At 43.7% G+C, this 21,113-nt stretch overlaps 1 protein-coding gene across 1 annotated transcript in view; it reads right to left on the reverse strand.

Annotated features, from left to right (window-relative positions):
* Positions 1-735: 735 nt before the first annotated feature.
* LOC126284620 (protein sidekick-2-like) overlaps positions 736-21,113 on the reverse strand; it is a 685,635-nt gene continuing 665,257 nt past the window's right edge. Inside the window, exon 6 of the mRNA XM_049983689.1 lies at positions 736-3,437. Coding sequence (XP_049839646.1) covers positions 3,298-3,437 — 140 coding nt within the window. The 3' untranslated portion in view covers positions 736-3,297. The remainder of the gene's footprint in view (positions 3,438-21,113) is intronic.

The following is a 21,113-nucleotide window of genomic DNA, read 5'->3' on the forward strand; positions in this document are numbered from 1 at the left end:
GGACTCGCACACGCTACATGGACTTACGCGCGCTGGAGATCATCGCCATCAGTGTCTCGTGTGCGCCGTCGTGTTTAGTGTTCGGTGTTCACTGTCACACTCCATCGTTCACCTGTGCCATCGCCGTCTTCAGTATTTGTGCATCGTGTCAACAGTTTCAACTGTGGATTATCGTCGAGTATTAACGGCTCAATGTTTGTCTTTCTGTGTAGACTGTTTTCTTGACCACCGTTCTGTAACCTATTTGTAATCTTTCAGGTTTTTTTTTCTCATTGTGTATCCTATGGCTGAAGAGCAGCATAGAACGCTGCTGACAGCCTGCATGTTGTACAGGTTTTAAAATTACAATAAAGAAAAAAAAAGAGGGGCACTACATCAGTATTGTTTCAATAAGTTGAGAAGTTGTGTCTCACGTATGGCGTTCCAGCATATTCCATGCAGTAGTGTTTCACGTGTGGCGTGCTAGCATATTCCATACAGTGCGCTGAACCCTGTTTTCACCAGAGGCGAGGTCAGCGCATCTGCCTATTAAGTAGGAGACTTGAATCCGAATGCACATACAGGAAAATTTCCAAGTTTCCCCATTGATTTAAGACCATGTCCACTGGCAGCTAATGTCTTCCATTCCTTCGTGTCTAATAGTTTCTTTAATCCCCTTAACTTCTCCAGTGGTCTCCTACATCTACAACTGGCGTTCTACGTGGGTAAATAATACCAAAGATTCACATACTATAGTAGTGTTTTAGGTAGTTTATTTGCCAAAGGAAACGTACAGAACGTTGAAATCAAAAATAAGAAACATTTAAATAATGATATCTTCAGAGTCATCTGCTGCATCACTTACATATTCAGTTGTATTAACATGAGGATGGAAGAGTTTTTTTTCGCATTTCACTTGATATACATATGACTATATCATAAAATCGTCCACCGTCCACAGTGTCTATTTTCGAAAGTCTTACGTACAGATAAATGTTTGTCGACAGTCTTACGTACAGATAAATGTTTGTAAATTGTATGTATGCTTCACCTCTTTAGATCCAAAAGTAGACCAGAATCGTTTTTCACTTACACTCACAGATTTAGTTTAAGCATTAGCGGGTAAATGTTAATTGCGTCCATGAACTGAATTGTCTTTAGTTCTGCGTCCTCACCGAACACAACGGCTACGGCGGCAATGAAGAAGATGGAACTATATACATGGCGCGCAAACTTCTCACTGTCCCAGCCTAATCACTTCAGTCTGAAAGCGCCACAGCCAACGATGCGTCTACGAGGTTCGGATTCCATTTATGAAACTTGGAAGATCGTTGTAATTAAACTTAACAGAGATGTAATTACGATGCTATAGTGGGAAAGTTTGGAGTAAAACGTAGATTTAATGGCTATTCTTTTTTTCCAGAGATATGAGCGTTCTGTCCTCGTTCTCGATTTTATAGCTATCCCGAAAGTAATTGTGTGAAACTTCTGCGGGAAACTTGACTGATTTTGTTCCTGTTCTGGAGAGATACCAGCAATTCATTTATGCGAATGTTCCTTGCCTTACGACAAACACAGTTAAAGGAATTAACAACATCCGTTGTAGCCAGCATTTCTGGTGTAATTATCGCCTGAAACCTATTTCCAATTATTTCTTTGGAATTCACAACATAGGTCCCAGTACAAGTTCTCCAACGGTGGTAATAATCGTAATATATCATCTACAGTGATTTAGTGAAGTAATTTAAGGAATATAACATGTCTCAATTACCGTAAAATAAATATAAATCTTACCTAATGAAGTCGTCAAAGGAAGATTACGAGAAGCGAAATTCGAAACAGCAATGATTTTTATGACTATTAACCATTTTCAGCATACAAAAACATTCAGAATTGAAAGATGATGACTTGACCAGAGCGCACATGTGCGTCACGAACGGAAGAAAACGAGGTGTCACGGAAAAAAAACTGCTGCAGAGGGTACAAATAGCGCGAAAGTTGTAAGCAATAGAATAGATTTTCACTCATTAATGTAGAAACATTGAAATAAAAATATAGCTGAAAACAGAATACGCATTGACAGTTAGGAAAAATCTGAAGTTATATGTGTAGAAATCAAACAGGGAAGTTGAAAGACCAAAGAATAAGAGGAAGAAGAGAACGGTAGAAGAGAGGGAAGTAAAAAGTGAGCAAAATTTACGAGCAGGTGTAAAATCGATTTAAGTTTTGAAATGCGATCCTTACGGAAAGAAATAATGTACCGTAAAATTAATCAGTGGATTCTTAATAATTCTCTGTGATTCATGATACTGAGAGAATAATTTTTGGATGTACGTATTAAATGATTAGTTCTCTTGTTTTACTCACTCAGTAAGATATGGGATACTTTCTTCTGATTCTCTAATGGAAAGATGTACCTTTTCAGTGACATGTCATGAGTGAAGAAAAGGTGCTTATAGGAAACGGGATGTTCGATGTTTGAGGTTACTCCTTTAATAAAGAGAAGTCGGTGAATATTCTAAATAATGGAGAAACTTTGTTGATGAAAAATGCAGTTTAACCTCTGTTGTTGTGAATTTCGTATGCTTAAGCCCGTCAGTAGTGATCCATTAAGCAGTCCTGCAGTTCAGAATATAGCTTATTGATCGATTTCGTCCATCATCAAATCACGTCTTTGATACTGCTCAATGGTAGCATCTCGTAGTCACAGCAGGGAGTGCCTCCAACTTTGCAAAAAATTTGACACCACTCCTCTACGAATAAATATTAAGCTACACGTTCGAGACATTAGCAAAGGTAACTGCGATAAGTTACAGTTGCAACTGCAATGCCGAAACGTGACTTAAGCTTGAACGTCGTATGGCATCGGAAGCCATAATAAAATACGACGTCGGCTTATAGAATACCTCCGCAGATTCTTTTTAAATACTGCACGTCGGCTCCTCTAGTCCCGGAGGCGGTATTGTGTTACGATACCGGTATCTAAAAAATTTCGTTGCATTCGACTATCGTCACCGAACGATGTAAGGAACAAAAACAGCAAGCTCCGCAGGTATCGGACAGTTTCACGTTTACGGCAGCTGACCTACAGATGCGCCAGCATTCTGCTGTCGGAAAATATCCGCTGAGAGTAGGAAGAGTGTTGACGATAGGACGAAAGTGAGAGCACCTTTGGTCGAAACACCGGCCTATTCCAGTCTCGGTTTCGTCCGCGAGGTGCGGGCAAGGCAGTACGTCTTCGTACTGACGTCACGATGCCGAGCAGGTGTTGGCGTCCTTCGGTGGGTCAATTCGCCGCCTCCGGGCGTCGCAGCCGCCTCACGGCAGAGCAGGAGCGGCGAGGGCGGTCGCCAACGCCCCCAGCAGCAGAGCCTGCCCCACGGCACGCTGGAGGCCGAGCGGGGGCTGCACGCCGCCGGCGGAGTTCTTGTCGCGCTGCATCGCCGCCGGGTGCTCACCTGCGCAGAAGACAAGGCGGAAGTTTGCTCAGTAATTAATTGTTCGGGGAGAGAGGATGGAAGGTGTGTGGGTGCATACGACAAGCTGTTTTGCTGCTTGCGACATTCTGCGCAGGTACAAGATGGGGGTTTGGTCATGTTGATCATAAGCCCATGCACCCACTACGGAAGAACAGTTACACAAAACTGATAATCCAAATTCAAATATCTAGTAGAAATCATTCAGCTATCTGAATTTAATTTAATTGTGAAAATAGCAGAGAGAAACTCATAAAATTTCGAAAAACTTGTGAAATTACATGGAATGGGTACAATAAATAATCAATACCTCATAAGAGGGAAATGTAAAAATTACACCGCAGTATTCAGTTCCAAACTTTATATGCATCCGGTAGAACGCTAACAAAAGATATAGAAAAAGAAAGAAAACACACCCACACACACCCACACACACACACACCCACACACACACACACACACACACACACATATATATATATATATATATATATATATATATATATATATATATATATATATATATATATATATCGGGAAAGGATGTGTTTGATGTGCTTAGGTTAGTTAGGTTTAAGTAGTTCTAAGTTCCACGGGACTGATGACCTCAGTTGTTAAGTCACATAGTGCTCAGAACCATTTGAACAATTTTTTGTGTGCTGTGGCGTATGGACAGCGTCTTTGATTTCTAATCAAAACATCCTCCAACTCGGGTTTAAACGAGGCCACCACTTAAATTTTCAATAAAATTATCATTAACGTTGGCCTAAGACTTCCAGCATAAAAGTTGCCCCCACTCAGGTAGGTTACTTGTCAAAGAGGGTGGAGGAGCGGACAGAGATTCAGGACACTCCCTTACCCTTGGGGTAGGAAACTGCCCATAAAGAAGGAAGAATCAGCAATGATCAACGACACGAGCATGCAGAAGCAAAAGGAAACAACTGCATTAATGAAACATGCTGTGTAGCCACTGGATATATGGTCCATAACTGCAAAAGTGTCATGACAATTTCTCCATTGGCAATAGATTCTGAATCAGTGCCGCATTTGAAACGCTGGGAGGAAATTGCCAAGGGGGAGACGACCATGAGATAATGATGTAATAACTGACGAATGGTAATGTTATACGAGTCAAGGTGTGAAAGTGTGAACGTGGTCGGTTTGCTAGAAAATGTGTAAACGAAAGTTCAAAAGCTGAATTTAGAAATAGCAGGGTCAGTGAAGTTAAATGGAAAGAAGACAAGGAAAAGAAAATGTTATAAACGAGCAAGTTTGGTCGTGAATAGGAAGCTACGGCAGAGAGTGAGTTACCCTGATCCGTTGAGTAATGAATTTATTCTCATCAGCATCGTCAGGAAACCACACATACAACGACAGTTAGGTATAAACGTCGACGTTGCAAGCCGAAAATGAAGAGATAGCGAAATTATATGAGGATATTGAACGGGTAATTCAGGACGTAGAGGGAGATGAAAATCTAATAGTCATTGCGGATTGGAATGCGTTCGTAGGGTAAGGAGTAAAAGAAAGTGTTACGGCAGAATATGGGCTTGGTAGTAGGAATGAGAGAGGCATGAGTGCAGTAAATTTCAGCTAGTATTAGCGAATACTATTCAAGAATGAGAAGAGGAGGTGGTTTACTTTGAAAAGGCCGGGAGATATTGGTAGATTTCAGTTATATTACTTTATGGTTGAGCATAGGTTTCTAAATCAGAGACTGGATCGTACAGTGTACCCAGGAGAAGATACAGACTCAGACAACAGTTTAGTAGCGGTGAAGAGCAGACTGAAGTTCAAGGACGTAGTCACAAAGAATCAGTGCGTAAAGAAGTGGATACGGAAGGACTAAGGAATGAAGAGATATGCTTGTAGTTCTCTGACGCAATAGGTACTGCGATAACAAATAATTCAGTAGTCGATTCAGTTGAAGAGGAATGGGCATATACAAAAAGGGCAATCACAGAGGTTGGAAAGAAAAGCGCAGGAACAAAGAAGATAACTGCGAAGAAACAATGAGTAACAGAAGAAATACTTCAGTTGACTGGTGATAGAAGGAAGTAGCAAAACGTCCAGGGAAATGCAGGAACATAGAAACACATTTCACTTAGAAATGAAATAAACAAGAAGTGCAGGGAATGTGAGGCGGAATTTCTGCATAAAAATGTGAAGAAATCGAAAAGGAAATGATTGTCGGAAGGAATAAAACAACGTATAGCAAAGCCAAAAGAACCTTCGGTGAAATTAAAAGCAAGGGTGGTAACATTAAGAGTGCAACGGGAATTACACTGTTAAATGCAGAGGAGAGAGAGGATAGGTGCTAAGAGTACATTGAAAGCCTCAATGAGGAGGAACACCTATCTGGAAACTTTGTGGAACAGGAAGCAGGAATCGATGTAATAAAGATTGGCGATCGCGTATTACAATCAGAATTTAAAAGCTCTGGAAGACCTAAAATCAAAAAAGGCGGAAGGAACAGATAATATTCAATAGGAATTTCTAAAATCATTGGGGAAGTGGCAACAGACCGACTACTGACGTTGGTGTGTAGAATGTACGAATCTAGCGATACAACAACTGAATTTAGGAAGACTAATCTACACAATTCCGATGATTGCAAGGGGTGACAGGTACGAGAAGTATCGCACAGTCAACTTAACAGCTCATGAATCCAAGCTGCTGACAAAAACAATATACAGACGAATGGAAAAAAATTTGTGGACCTGTTAGATGATCTGTTTGGAAGGCACTAGAGAGGCAGTTCTCACGTTGCTGTTGATAATGTATGGAAGACTAAAGAAAAATCAGGACTCGTTCACTGGGTATGCCGACTTGGTAAAAGCGTTGGACACTGTAAAATGGTGGAATATATTCGAAATTTTGAGGAAAGGCAGGGAAAAACGAATAACATACAAATGTACAAGAGACAAGAAGGAGCAATAACAGCGGAAAACTAAGAAAGAATTTCTCGGATTAAAAATCAGTTAGAGAGTGCTGTAGACTTTGGTCGAAACTCTTCAGAATATTTATCGAAGAAGAAAAGGATATCAATGATAAGATTCGCGGATGACATTGCTATCCTCAACGAAAGTGAAGAAGAATTACAATGTGGTCTGATGAATGGTATGAACAGTCTAATGACTACAGAATAAGACCTGAGAGTAAACTGAAGAAAGACGAAAGCAATGAGAAGTTGCAGAAATGAGATCAGAGCGGAAATTAACGTCAGGATTGGTGAGTACAAAGTAGATGAGGTCTACTAGTATCAAAGATGGGCCTAAATTTCAGAATGTACGTTTGAAGAACAGCATTGTGTGGTAGGAAAACATGGACTCGGGAACACCGGAAAAGAGGACAGTCGAAGTGTATAACATGTGATGTTACAGAAGGGCGTTGAAAATTACGCGGACTAAAGTAAGGAATGAGGAGGTTCTCCAGAGAATCGGCGAGGGAAAGAATACAAGGAAAACACAGAAAAGTCGAATGAACAGGATGGTAAGATCGATTTCTACCAATCTTACATGTGTCACTTATTGAATGCAGAGAATCGCTGTGGAAGTAACAACCACCTACACACAACTGGGGGGTGAGGGTGGGGCGTGGGGAGAGAGAGGGGACGCAGCTCTGTCTAAAATGCGCGCATACTCTGCACATAATGTAAAATCCTTCCAAAACTTTCCTCGGTCACAACCTGAACAAAATGATGAGAGATAAAAAGTTAAACAATTGGTACATTTTCGCTTCGCATGCAGTGAAACTGCAGCGTGAAGCATGACATTTTACTTTATATCTTCTTTACAAATAAACGTATTCAAGACACATTTCACACACAATATTCGTATATACCACTGAAAGAATATATGTGCAAAACATTACTGTTATACAACACATTGTTCAGAAGATAGGACGTTACAAATGCCGAGAAACAAGTAAACGTCTATATCACAAATGACCTTATTTAATTACTGTATTGTATTGAACTGAGGACCTAGAAACGGTGGAGAGGCTTCGTCCACACGGTAGCCCCCAATGGTACAAAACCCCAAAAACCCCACAAAAGTGTACAGCAGTCCACCCCACCGTTGCCCAGGGTTATTGTGCGGTTCTGCAGCCAGTGCTCCCCCCTCCCCCCCACCAACCCGCCGTGGGGAACGTCTAACTCCAGACGTGTGTAACCCCAATGTGTTCGCGTGGTAGATGAATTATGGTGCACACGTACGTGGAGAAAGTGTTTGCGCAGCAATGGCCGACATAGTGTAACTGAGGCTGAATGAGAGATACCATCTCGCAGTCGCCAAGGCAGATGGAAAACCGCCTTAAAAACCATCCACAGACTGGCCGGCACACCGGACCTCGGCACTAAACCGCCGGGCGGATTCGTGCCGGCGACCGGCACGCCTTCCCGTACAGAAAGCAGTGCGTTAGACAGCACGGCTAACTGGGCGGGCTTTTCTTGGTTACTTCGTTATAACTAACTCTATTTGCAACGCATTTGGTAGACAAGAACTGGATGTACCTGCACAATTACATCACTGTACGACATATAGTTCAGGAGATGCGACGTCTTAAACATTGGGCTGCATGAAAATGAAACTGCCTAGAGGAGATCTCTTGAGATACAGGTGAAATAAATGTAGAAATAAGTCTGATTTTTTTTAAAAACTGTGGGTACAAATCTGATCCTAAATCCCTGGAACGATTTCAGAAAAATTTGCTGCACATATTAGACAAGATCTGGACAGGAATACCATGGGGTAAAACCACAAGCATTGTGTTGGGGTAGGGACGATAAACGTGGGGAGAGAAGAGGGGAGGAGATGATGGATAGACGAAAAGGAGGATGGAGGAGATAGGCTCTGATGGGAGAGGACGAGATAGAGGGGGAGAGGTGAAGGTAGACAGAGGGATGAGGAGGAAATGGAGAGAGTGATGAGGACCAGATAGAGAGACAGAGTGTAGGAAGAATTGGGCAGCGAGAAGGTGAGGAGGACACGTACAAAGAGAGGAGGAGAAACGATGGACAGAGAAATGGAAGAGGAGTAGATGGACAGAGTCAAGAGAGAGAAGGGAGATGTATGGACAGAGAAAGGAAAGAGGAGGAGACAGAAGAGAGGAGGGAGTAGAAGCGAGAGGGAAAGAAGGAGATGGACAGGGAGAGGTGGAGGAGAAGGTGAACAGGAGGAGGGAGGAGAGAGAGGTGGGTAGAACTGATAGGAGGAGAGGGTGAGGAGGAACTGGAATCAGAAGAGGAAGAGGAGATGTGTAGAGGAGAGAAAGGCAGGTGGATAGAGGAGAAAAGGAACAGGAAGAAATGGACACAGATGACAGAGAGGAGGTGGACAGATGGATCGAGAAAGGAAAGAGGAGAAGATGGAACAGAGAAGGGAGTGTATTCCACAGCTGATCAGGACCGCCCGCAGCGGCTTGAAATATACGACCGAATCGCCAAATACAACAGGTGTTATGACATGTGTGGCAAGTATGTACATTTATTTGCTGAGCCCAGCCAGTCGGTGGTTAGACAAGAATGAAGAGGAGCTCAATAGCTGGAAACAATTACGGGCCGAACTGAAGCAAATGTTCAGCGACAACCAGTAGCAAGTCCGCTTGGCGGGAGAACGATATATCAACAGGGCTCAACATCATGGGGAAATGATACAATCTGTGACAAGAGTCGCAGAAAAAATGTTCCAAGCGCTTTATTCTATGGATGTGACAACACAGAGGAATTCAGGTGATGACAGTGGGCAGAGGAAATGCAATAGAAAACGTATCAAACGAAAAAGGTATGACCGACTGCCGAATGTGGCCCTTTGGCAGTTTTGAGACGCCATATTGAGTTCCGATCTACTAAGGGGGGAGAAACTGGAGATAGCAGCCAGAAACATCGGGTCGTTTACAGAAGAGAAAGCGTCTTTGAATGTCGACACGATACATCAGGAGGTAATAAGGAATGTTGAAGAACAGGTCAGTCGATCATTGGCACCAGTCTACGACACTAATTAACTCGAGCTCATTCCGCGTTAGTCAAACGACAACAGACAATCTAACCAAAAGTGGATACAGCCAACCTGATTGTCTCAATGAACAATCGCGCGATGCTGAAAAAGCTCTTTACAAGAAAGTAAACAATTAGCTATTCTTCTGGGACTGAAAACTAACATGTATTCAATAACTTCTCTAATTTCAGTAATTTAAAATATAGGATGTAGTCTTAAGAATAATATTGGTACGTGTATCTATATACCCTGCTATTAAAGCTCCTCATTCCCTCCTAAACAGCGTGTCCACTATTGAAGTTTCAGTTTCACAACACTGTAGAAAGAGAACCACTGCTCAGACCGAACGTGAGGAGATGGGCTAGTGTAATTGTATAATACAAACCAAATGAAACCCCGTAAGTTTTGTTAGCACATCTGAACATATAAACAAATACGTAATCAGTGCCGTTTGTTGCATTGTAAAATGTTAATTACATCTGGAGATATTGTCACCTAAAGTTGGCGCTTGAGTACCACTCCTCCGCTGTTCGATGGTGTGTATCGCAGAGCACCGAATTACGTAGGGATCCAAAGGTAACGGTGATGGACCTTAGGTACAGAAGAGACTGGAACAGCACATTACGTCCACATGCTAACAACTTTGTATTTGTCTTTTTCACTGACACACATGTACGTTACCATGAGAGGTGAGGTACACTCACAGAAGTGGTTTCCGTTTTCAATTACGGAATGGAATAGAGTGTGTCCCGACATGTCAGGCCAATAGAAGTTCAATGTGTTGACCATCATTTGCTCCACACAATTGACGTCTGTGGCGTAATGAATGTCGTACACGTCGCAGTACATGTGGTTAAAGTCGCCGCAGGCTGCCACAATACGTTGTTTCATATCCTCTGGGGTTGTAGGCACATCACGGTACACATTCACCTTTAACGTACCCCACAGAAAGAAGTCCAGAGGTGTAAGATCAGGAGAACGGGCTGGCCAATTTATGCGTTCTCCACGTCCTATGAAACGCACGTCGAACATCCTGTGAAGGGTCAGCCTCGTGTTAATTGCGGAATGTGCAGGTGCACCATCATGCTGTTACCCCATACGTCGACGCGTTTCCAGTGGGACATTTTCGAGCAACCTTGGCAGATCATTCTGTAGAAACTCGATGTATGTTGCAGTGCTCTCCGATACACGCGATCGAACAGTGGATAAGTGGTACTCAAGCGTTAACTTTAGTTTACAGTATCTCCGGGTGTAATTAACATTTTACAAAGCAACAAACGGCACTGATTACGTATCTGTTTATTTGTTCAGATGTGCTAACAAAACTAACGTGGTTACATTTAAAAAAACGTAGTTTTGTGTTTAAAAACATACTTCCGTGCAATTACACTAGCCCCTCTCCTCACGTTCGGTCTGTGGAATCAGTTCGTCAGTATTTGATGTGGTTTACTTAACGAAAATTTTGGCGCTGCAATCGAGTTAAATTAAATGGAATTGGCTGCAAATGACAAATGAAACGTAATGCGACAGTAGTTGGACATTACATCATCCGTTCTGTTCAATGCACATGACTGGCATTAAACATTTGTGGCATTGTTAACAATGTAAGCCCATCCAGAGCCAGTTCGTACCAAATCGGATGGGAAAAGTCGGTTTGTAGATATCCTGGGGCTAAAAACTGCATGCAAAGGAAAAGACATAGCTTTTTAATTTTCCTGGGGCCAAAATCGCATAAAAACCAAAATGACATCGGTTTATGTCGTGAAACTGGTGAAAGACATCTTCAGTATACCGTCAACCGTTTTCTGCGACAAGTTGATAGCGAGAAACAACATATTCCACAATAGATCGACATGTCAGGGGAGCAGTGAACACATCTTTCAGACACCCCACAGCCAGAAGTCGTATGGATTAAGATCAGGTCATCTGGATGGCCAGGCTGTAGGGAAATGACGGCCCTTAATTCTACCATTGTCGAAATGCCTCTCCTTCGCTGAATGTGCCCACCCTTGAATAAAAATTATCCTTTCCATAAATCCAGGTTCTTGGTGGATTAGAACGTCGTTGGCGCGTAAAAGATTATCATAAGGTTTACCATTCACGAAAGACCTAATAGGACTTATCTTCTCGAAGAAATACAGCCCTACGATAGAATATGCCGTCAACCTGTACCAGACAGTAAGTGATACTGTTTACGCCCATGCGTATTTTCTGTAGCCAATATTCTTTAATTTTGCATATTGACAGGTCGTTGGAAATGTAAATGGGCTATGTCTGTCCATAGAATATTCCACGGTCATTCATTGTCCACTTCCAGAGGAGCAAGAAATTTCATCAAGAAAGTTTGCTCCCAGACAGATCAGAAGGAAGCAGCTCCAGAACATGACTGACTTAGTATTGACCGCAATACAGGATTTTATGCAGCGTGCTCGCAGGTATGTTCAACTTTCGGGCACTCTCTGATGGCACGTCACTGTCTACCTCTTCTGCGGTACTATGGCCATATTTTCGACAAACGTCTGATCAACCTCTTCCTCATAGCACTTCAGAAGAAGCTGTCTTTTAGAATTTTGTAATCACTTTCTCTATACCTTTAGGAGACATCAAACCAATGCCTTTTTTTCATACGCTTGAGTGTCCGCAACTTCTGTTGGACTACAGGTGCAGTGTCACCGTTCTTGTAAAAGAGCTCTTCCAACAGCCTGGAATCCTTCAAGAAGGCAGTCATGTTGGAGGGAAGCTGAAAAACAGCCGTGTGCATATTCTGAGGCCTATAGTGGCATCCATTGGTCAAACTTCGTTTTGTCTTTTCTTCTTTTTTTGGGTTCCTCCATGACCTTTCCACTGCGTCGATAATGTGTTGTTCAAATCTGATGCGATTATGTGTTCTACAGCGTTTTGAAACTAGATTTTTATTTATGGACTCCCCGTTTAACATTATAAGCTTAACATTTCAGTTGTTAATCCATGATGGCTTCAATTTGCTGTTCACGCGGGTCCTTGTGCCGGCCTCGCCGAGCTCTTGAAGCTCACGACGATAAAGTTTCAAATAATTCAGCGAAGCCGCTCGTTATGTTATAGAAGTCCCCTCCCAGGTATCTCCAGTTGGAATTTCCTTTACCTCACTTCCATCCCTTTTTGGATGTTTGACTCAAAGCAACTGCGACTCTGTAATAGGTCGAATCTCAAACAACTCGCTCTGCTCCTTGGAGAGGAGACTGAAGAGTTCTGAAAGTAAACAGTGCAAGTATCCAAAAATAATCCGCCATCTACAAAAAATGTTATAATCCTTATCGCAGGGAGTACCATAACGCTGAACATATACTTTTAAATATACTGCAAACTATAAAGGTGTCATTTTTCACTTGCATGAAACTTAATCTAAATCTACATCTACATCTACATGACTACTCTGCAATTCACATTTAAGTGCTTGGCAGAGGGTTCATCGAACCACAATCATACTATCTCTCTACTATTCCACTCCCGAACAGCGAGCGGGAAAAACGAACACCTAAACCTTTCTGTTCGAGCTCTGATTTCTCTTATTTTATTTTGATGATCATTCCTACCTATGTAGGTTGGGCTCAACAAAATATTTTCGCATTCGGAAGAGAAAGTTGGTGACTGAAATTTCGTAAAAAGGTCTCGCCGCGACGAAAAACGTCTATGCTGTAATGACTTCCATCCCAACTCGTGTATCATATCTGCCACACTCTCTCCCCTATAACGCGATAATACAAAACGAGCTGCCCTTCTTTGCACCCTCTCGATGTCCTCCGTCAATCCCACCTGGTAAGGATCCCACACCGCGCAGCAATATTCTAACAGAGGACGAACGAGTGTAGTGTAAGCTGTCTCTTTAGTGGACTTGTTGCATCTTCTAAGTGTCCTGCCAATGAAACGCAACCTTTGGCTCGCCTTCCCGACAATATTATCTATGTGGTCCTTCCAACTGAAGTTGTTCGTAATTTTAACACCCAGGTACTTAGTTGAATTGACAGCCTTGAGAATTGTACTATTTATCGAGTAATCGAATTCCAACGGATTTCTTTTGGAACTCATGTGGATCATCTCACACTTTTCGTTATTTAGCGTCAACTGCCACCTGACACACCATACAGCAATCTTTTCTAAATCGCTTTGCAGCTGATACTGGTCTTCGGATGACCTTACTAGACGGTAAATTACAGCATCATCTGCGAACAGTCTAAGAGAACTGCTCAGATTGTCACCCAGGTCATTTATATAGATCAGGAACAGTAGAGGTCCCAGGACGCTTCCCTGGGGAACACAATATGTACGTTATGAATATATCTCCGGTATCGAAGAACAGATAGACAGCGAAAGGAAATTAGTGAGGAGGTAAAATAAAGTAGAGGAAACAACAGTAAGTTATAGATATATCAAGTACCGTGGAGTTGCATATTCCAACTGGGGAGAAAAGCACCTTATAGCACAGCCCGACTGAGAGTAGGAATCAGTTTGTAGCACTGAGACTTTTCTGAGATGTGTCACACTTATGGAGATGCGTCAGTAGCTGTGCAGTTCAGTACCATATACAGAAGTCGTTTAATTACGTAATAATAATGTTTCCGCTCAAGGATTAATACTATAAACTTAATTACGATTCCAATTATAGTAATCACGGGCCAACTGCGTAATTAATTGACGAATCAGTCAACTCAATCAGCAAATTAAATCATTATTAAAAGTTTTCCTCAGATATCTGAAATCATAAGTGTGTTTCCTAAATCATTCTTCATGTTCTCCTGGCCCCGCACCATGATAAAAGTTTAGTAACTATATCCATTCCTTCAACTGAATTTCATCATCGTGATAGGCCTATTTCGGCTGCTATTGCCACTGTCAAGCTATCTATGAATAATACACTGAATGTTATCCTTATTTAGTTAAATTTTTTTGTATTTAGATATTATAGCTATATGTTTTGTGTATGTGTTGATAGTTACGTCTAGTTATTCTTGACAGCTATTTCATGTCGGTGGTACTGTAGCATATTAAATTGCTGTCTACGATTTTGAGATACACTCCTGGAAATTGAAATAAGAACACCGTGAATTCATTGTCACAGGAAGGGGAAACTTTATTGACACATTCCTGGGGTCAGATACATCTCATGATCACACTGACAGAACCACAGGCACATAGACACAGGCAACAGAGCATGCACAATGTCGGCACTAGTACAGTGTATATCCACCTTTTGCAGCAATGCAGGCTGCTATTCTCCCATGGAGACGATCGTAGAGATGCTGGATGTAGTCCTGTGGAACGGCTTGCCGTGCCATTTCCACCTGGCGCCTCAGTTGGACCAGCGTTCGTGCTGGACGTGCAGACCGTGTGAGACGACGCTTCATCCAGTCCCAAACATGCTCAATGGGGGACAGATCCGGAGATCTTGCTGGCCAGGGTAGTTGACTTACACCTTGTAGAGCACGTTGGGTGGCACAGGATACATGCGGACGTGCATTGTCCTGTTGGAACAGCAAGTTCCCTTGCCGGTCTAGGAATGGTAGAACGATGGGTTAGATGACGGTTTGGATGTACCGTGCACTATTCAGTGTCCCCTCGACGATCACTAGAGGTGTACGGCCAGTGTAGGAGATCGCACCCCACCCCATGATGCCTGGTGTTGGCCCTGTGTGCCTCGGTCGTAAGCAGTCCTGATTGTGGCGCTCACCTGCACGGCGCCAAACACGCATACGACCATCATTGGCACCAAGGCAGAAGCGATTCTCATCGCTGAAGACGACATGTCTCCATTCGTCCCTCCATTCACGTCTGTCGCGACACCACTGGAGGCGGGCTGCACGATGTTGGGGCGTGAGCGGAAGACGGCGTGACGGTGTGCGGGACCGTAGCCCAGCTTCATGGAGACGGTTGCGAAAGGTCCTCGCCGATACCCCAGGAGCAACAGTGTCCCTAATTTGCTGGGAAGTGGCGGTGCGGTCCCCTACGGCACTGCGTAGGATCCTACGGTCTTGGCGTGCATCCGTGCGTCGCTGCGGTCCGGTCCCAGGTCGACGGGCACGTGCACCTTCCGCCGACCACTGGCGACAACATCGATGTACTGTGGAGACCTCACGCCCCACGTGTTGAGCAACTCAGTGGTACGTCCACCCGGCCTCCCGCATTCCCACTATACGCCCTCGCTCAATGTCCGTTAACTGCACATACGGTTCACGTCCACGCTGTCGCGGCATGCTACCAGTGTTAAAGTCTGCGATGGAGCTCCGTATGCCACGGCGAACTGGCTGACACTGACGGCGGCGGTGCACAAATGCTGCGCAGCTAGCGCCATTCGACGGCCAACACCGCGGTTCCTGGTGTGTCCGCTGTGCCGTGCGTGTGATCATTGCTTGTACAGCCCTCTCGCAGTGTCCGGAGCAAGTATGGTGGGTCTGACACACCGGTGTCGATGTGTTCTTTTTTCCATTTCCAGGAGTGTATGTGTTTTCCTTTTGGCGAAAGTGTGACAGCTTTTTGGTCATTTTAAGCATCACTGGAGTTGCCTAAGTTTATAAAAGACCAACAAGCTGTCACAAATTCTCTGAAGTACAAATGCATATCACAAAGTCATAGACAGAAATTTAAAAAGCCACAGTACCCACTGATGTGATATCGAAGCCAACACCTTATAGCCATAACATGTATATACAAGAAATTAGATACTTTGACAATGGCAATTTTAGCCGAAATAACCCTATCACAGTAAAGAAATTCAATTGATGCAACGGACTTGGGTTCATATATACATGGTGTAGCGGGTGTCAATGCAGTTATTTTTATATGTGACTCCTCAGAATGTATACACATCAGTGTGCTGATGTTTTTTTTTTTTTCTGAGTCGAACAGTCTCTCCACAACCACGTCATAAAGTATACGACGTGATGTGTCCTGCATGGTCTTACTGAATCAGTAAGTAGGCTAAGCCTGTCAGTATAGACTTACCGTTTTGGCGTTCATGCGTCCACATTTCAAACACTGGCCTGCTGCCCAGAGGAAAACCAGCCCTAATAGCTTACTCTTGCCACATTTATTTGGTCATGCAAACCACTCTTAAAACACACGACTTGTAATGGCTATAGTTATTGGTCAGAAAATGAAGTAAATACGGATGAAATACTGAGTACACAGTCATCAGTCACTAGCAGAGGTATCTGCATTTATACCCATTACATCCAGAGTATATATAATCTTCTGATCAGGTAAGTTCAGCAAGTCACAAGACGACGATAAATCAGTAGGCTGGGAGCCGTGGCGTTCAAATTTAGGCTGCAGATACGCAATGCCATGCATTGAACTACTTTCCCCCATTGTAGTGGTCGTATCTACATGACAAATTTCCTAACCTTAATGCCACGAGATATCACCGTCCGGCTGGACCAGAGGCCCAGGAACCGTCGTCACTGCAACGGCTGGTAAAGTGGACTGTTTGAACTACACGCTCTCGGAATAGGCACACTACTGTACTGTGTCCGATTCCTTAAATCCACAGACAGACGCTGTCCGGCCTCTATTCCACTGCAGATCTTACAAGGCAACACTTTCTTACACGTATTGTCTGGTCATTTGCTGAATTGATATTGGCTTGAATTAGCTTCCATTACCACGTAAACGGTCTTGTGTTATAATTCAGATAAGTAGTGATTACGTGGCTTTGTGACAGTATGGTCCGGCTATTTCGCTCACTTTTATTACGCGAGTGTGGTATTGTGCGATGCTCATGGAGCAAGAATGGTAATGATGTCCTTGTTCAATTTCATATCCGATATCTCTCATGGCAAACCACATTCTCTCTTGATATTTACGTCCTGTAACTGATCTCATTTGAAAGAATACAGCTCCCCGGAAGATCTCATGTTTTTGTTGTACAGTGTTTATTACGTTGTTAACTTTTCCTGTAGAATGACGGCATACCAGCGAGTAGCCCAGAATTTTGATTTGATTTTGTTTCGATAGAGTGAAAAAGCTGTCTCCCATTTACTCTGTATTGATTATCATTATAAGACAAAAAAAGAAAAAGTTCAGAACAGAGCAGTTATCCGAGTGGGACGGAAATGAGTTCATGCGATTAAAAAAAAAAAAATGATGTGTGACTAGGGCCTCCCGTCGGGTAGACCTTTCGGCGAGTGCAAGTCTTTCAATTTGACGCCACTTCGGCGACTTGCGCGTCGATGGGGATGAAATGATGATGATTACGACAACACAACACCCAGTCCCTGAGCGTAGAAAATCTCCGACCCAGCTGGGAAACGAACCCGGCCCCCCTTAGGATTGATATTCTGTCGCGCTGAGCATTCATCTACAGGGGGTGGACATTTCATGCGATGTACATGTACAAACGAAGAAATTATTACAATTTCAGAAAAATTTATTCAAGGGACAGAGCTTCACAAATTGAGAAATTTAATATCGCGTTGATCGACATCGATCTCTAATCAATTATTCGGTCTGGTATTGATTCACAGAGTTGTCGGATATCATCCTCAGATCTCGTCCCAAATTGTCTGCAACTGGTATGTTAGATCGTCAAAACCTCGGGCTGGTTGGAGAGCTCGGCCAGACAAGGACCCAACCGTTCTCCATTAGGGTGAAATCTGGCAACCTTGCTGCCCCAGGAAATGTTTGGCCAGAATGAAGAGAAGCAGTAGAAACTCTCTGCATGTGAGGCGGGCATTATCTTCCTTAAATGTAAGCCAACAACGGTTTGCTATTAGGAACAATAAAACGTGGAGGTAAGGTATCTTCGACTTACCGCTGTTCCGTAAGGATGACGGCGATGCTAACCAGAGGTGGGGTTGCTACGTTAGAAAATGGTACCCCAGACCATCACTCCTGAATGTCGAGTCCTGTGGCCATCGTCAGTCAGGCTGGTATCTCATTGCTATCTGCCGCGTCTCCGGACACGGCTTCGCTGGTCATCGGGTCTCATTTCGAACCGCGACTCATCGCTGAAGACAGCTCTACTGTATAAAATGAGATTCCAGGCCGAATGTGCTCGAAGCCACTGCAAATATGCTTGTTGGTGCACAGAAGCCAATGGTACCCTGCGAAAAAGGCGTCTTGAGTTTAGCCCTCTCCCGGTCAGCCGCCTGTTAGTGGTCCTTGAGGTCCCTGAAGCACCAGTCGCACGTAGGATCGATGATAATGATCAATGTTGGGCTCTGAGTGCCTCCCTCACGATTGTCTGGGCCTCACTTTTGTCGTCTCTCTAGATCGGCCGCTTCTTTTTGACGCCATAATTCACCCATTCCTCCCAATATCGTCGAGTAGTAGCGCTGTTCCTATTCAAATGTCGAGCCGATTACTCCATCCGGCATCTTTGAGCCCAACTACAAGTCCCCACTCAAATGCTGATATCTGCATACGCCACTAGCGCGCCTGCCTACGAAGCATAGTTTCTGACCAGCTGAGTACTTGGAATGAAATTAGCAAAGATTTTATGCTCTGGTGTCGACATGTCCCCGTTTACTGTCCTTGCCAGACGCCTGCTGAGATTTAGCTGAAGCGTCACGCATTCATCCTTCGGTCGCCAAGCTTAACAGTTTTGCGTATTCCGTTGATACCTGTATGAATATCAATTCGTCGCAAAGTTTGTTTCTTTTATCTTAGAGTGTAGATTGATTCCTTTAGCTTCTTGCCTATTACTTATTTGTGGCTATTCTCCTTTGTCCCCAGGTCTAACATCATTCTGAACGTACCGAGCACTGGTTACTGTCGTCTCTCGAGTATCATGTGGTTTTTGGAAACCCAGAATCTACTCTGTACGAATCAACATGGATTCCGGAAAGAGCGATCGTGTGAGACCCAACTCGCTTTATTTGTGCATGAGACCCAGAAAATATTAGATACAGGCTCCCAGGTAGATGCTATTTTTCTTGACTTCCGGAAGGCGTTCGATACAGTTCCGCACTGTCGCCTGATAAACAAAGTAAGAGCCTACGGAATATCAGATCAGCTGTGTGGCTGGATTGAAGAGTTTTTTGCAAACAGATCACAGCATGTTGTTATCAATGGAGAGACGTCTACAGACGTTAAAGTAACCTCTGGTGTGCCACAGGTGAGTGTTATGGGACCATTGCTTTTCACAATATATATAAATGACCTAGTAGATAGTGTCGGAAGTTCCATGCGGCTTTTCGCGGATGATGCTGTAGTATACAGAAAAGTTGCAACATTAAAAAATTGTTGTGAAATGCAGGAAGATCTGCAGCGGATAGTCACTTGGTGCAGGGAGTGGCAACTGACACTTAACATAGACAAATGTAATGTATTGCGAATACATAGAAAGAAGGATCCTTTATTGTATGATTATACGGTAGCGGAACAAACACTGGTAGCAGTTACTTCTGTAAAACATCTGGGAGTACGCGTGCGGAACGATTTGAAGTGGAATGATCATATAAAATAAATTATTGGTAAGGCGGGTACCAGGTTGAGATTCATTGGCAGAGTCCTTAGAAAATGTAGTCCATCAACAAAGAAGGTGGCTTACAAAACACTCGTTCCACCTATACTTGAGTATTGCTCATCAGTGTGGGATCCGTACCAGATCGGGTTGACGGAGGAGATAGAGAAGATCCAAAGAAGAGCGGCGCGTTTCATCACAGGGTTATTTGGTAACCGTGATAGCGTTACGGAGATGTTTAACAAACTCAAGGGGAAACTCTGCAAGAGAGGCGCTCTGCATCGCGGTGTAGCTTGCTCGTCAGGTTTCGAGGGGGTGCGTTTCTGGATGAGGTATCGAATATATTGCTTCCCCCTACTTATACCTCCAGAGGAGGTCACGAATGTAAAATTAGAGAGATTAGAGCGCACACGGAGGCTTTCAGACAGTCGTTCTTCCCCAGAACCATACGAGACTGGAACAGGAAAGAGAGGTAATGACAGTGGCACGTAAATTGCCCTCCGCCACACACCGTTGCGTGGCTTGCGGAGTATAAATGTAGATGATGCAGATGTACTGTCCCCTCCGGAAACAACTAAGTTGAACGAGATTAGCAGCTTTTCGTAACCCAGACTATAAGTGTTAGGTTGGGGTCAACGTGTCTTGGATAAATGCACTCCACGAGACAGCGTTCAACAGGTTTACACTATATGCGCATACCACCATAATTTGCGCGCTGGCAGCATCTGCTTTCATCGCTGAAGACCACGGCGGCCCATATTATCTTCCAAATGATCCTCTGACGGCACCAGTCGAGCTGGTCATGTCGATGCCATGCGTGAGTGGAAGATGGGCTAGAGCTGTGTGTGACCGCAGTCCATTGCTAATAACCGGTTCGCAACGTTCGTGTTGACACGTCTGGGCTCACAAGCCTTCTTATCTGTGCTGTGGTAGCTGTACGCTCTGCCACTGTTGCCATTACGATACGACGATCCTTGCAACGTGGACGGCCACAACTTCGTCTACAAGTGTAAGAATATTTACGTGACCATTTATACCAGCATCGTCACACAACTGACGCACAACGTCCAAGTTGTGCAGCAATTCTTCGAAACTAATGTAAGTAGGCTGTTTAGGTTTTTTTATTGGTAACGCCACCGCCAGGTAGCGCTCTGTATGAAAATCACTGGCTGTGCCGTGTGCAGTCTGTGGCTGGTTGGCATTGTTGTAATACTCGCCTGTAAGTAG

This window comes from Schistocerca gregaria, chromosome 8 (genome assembly GCF_023897955.1).
Source record: "Schistocerca gregaria isolate iqSchGreg1 chromosome 8, iqSchGreg1.2, whole genome shotgun sequence".
NCBI classification, from domain to species: domain Eukaryota; kingdom Metazoa; phylum Arthropoda; class Insecta; order Orthoptera; family Acrididae; genus Schistocerca; species Schistocerca gregaria.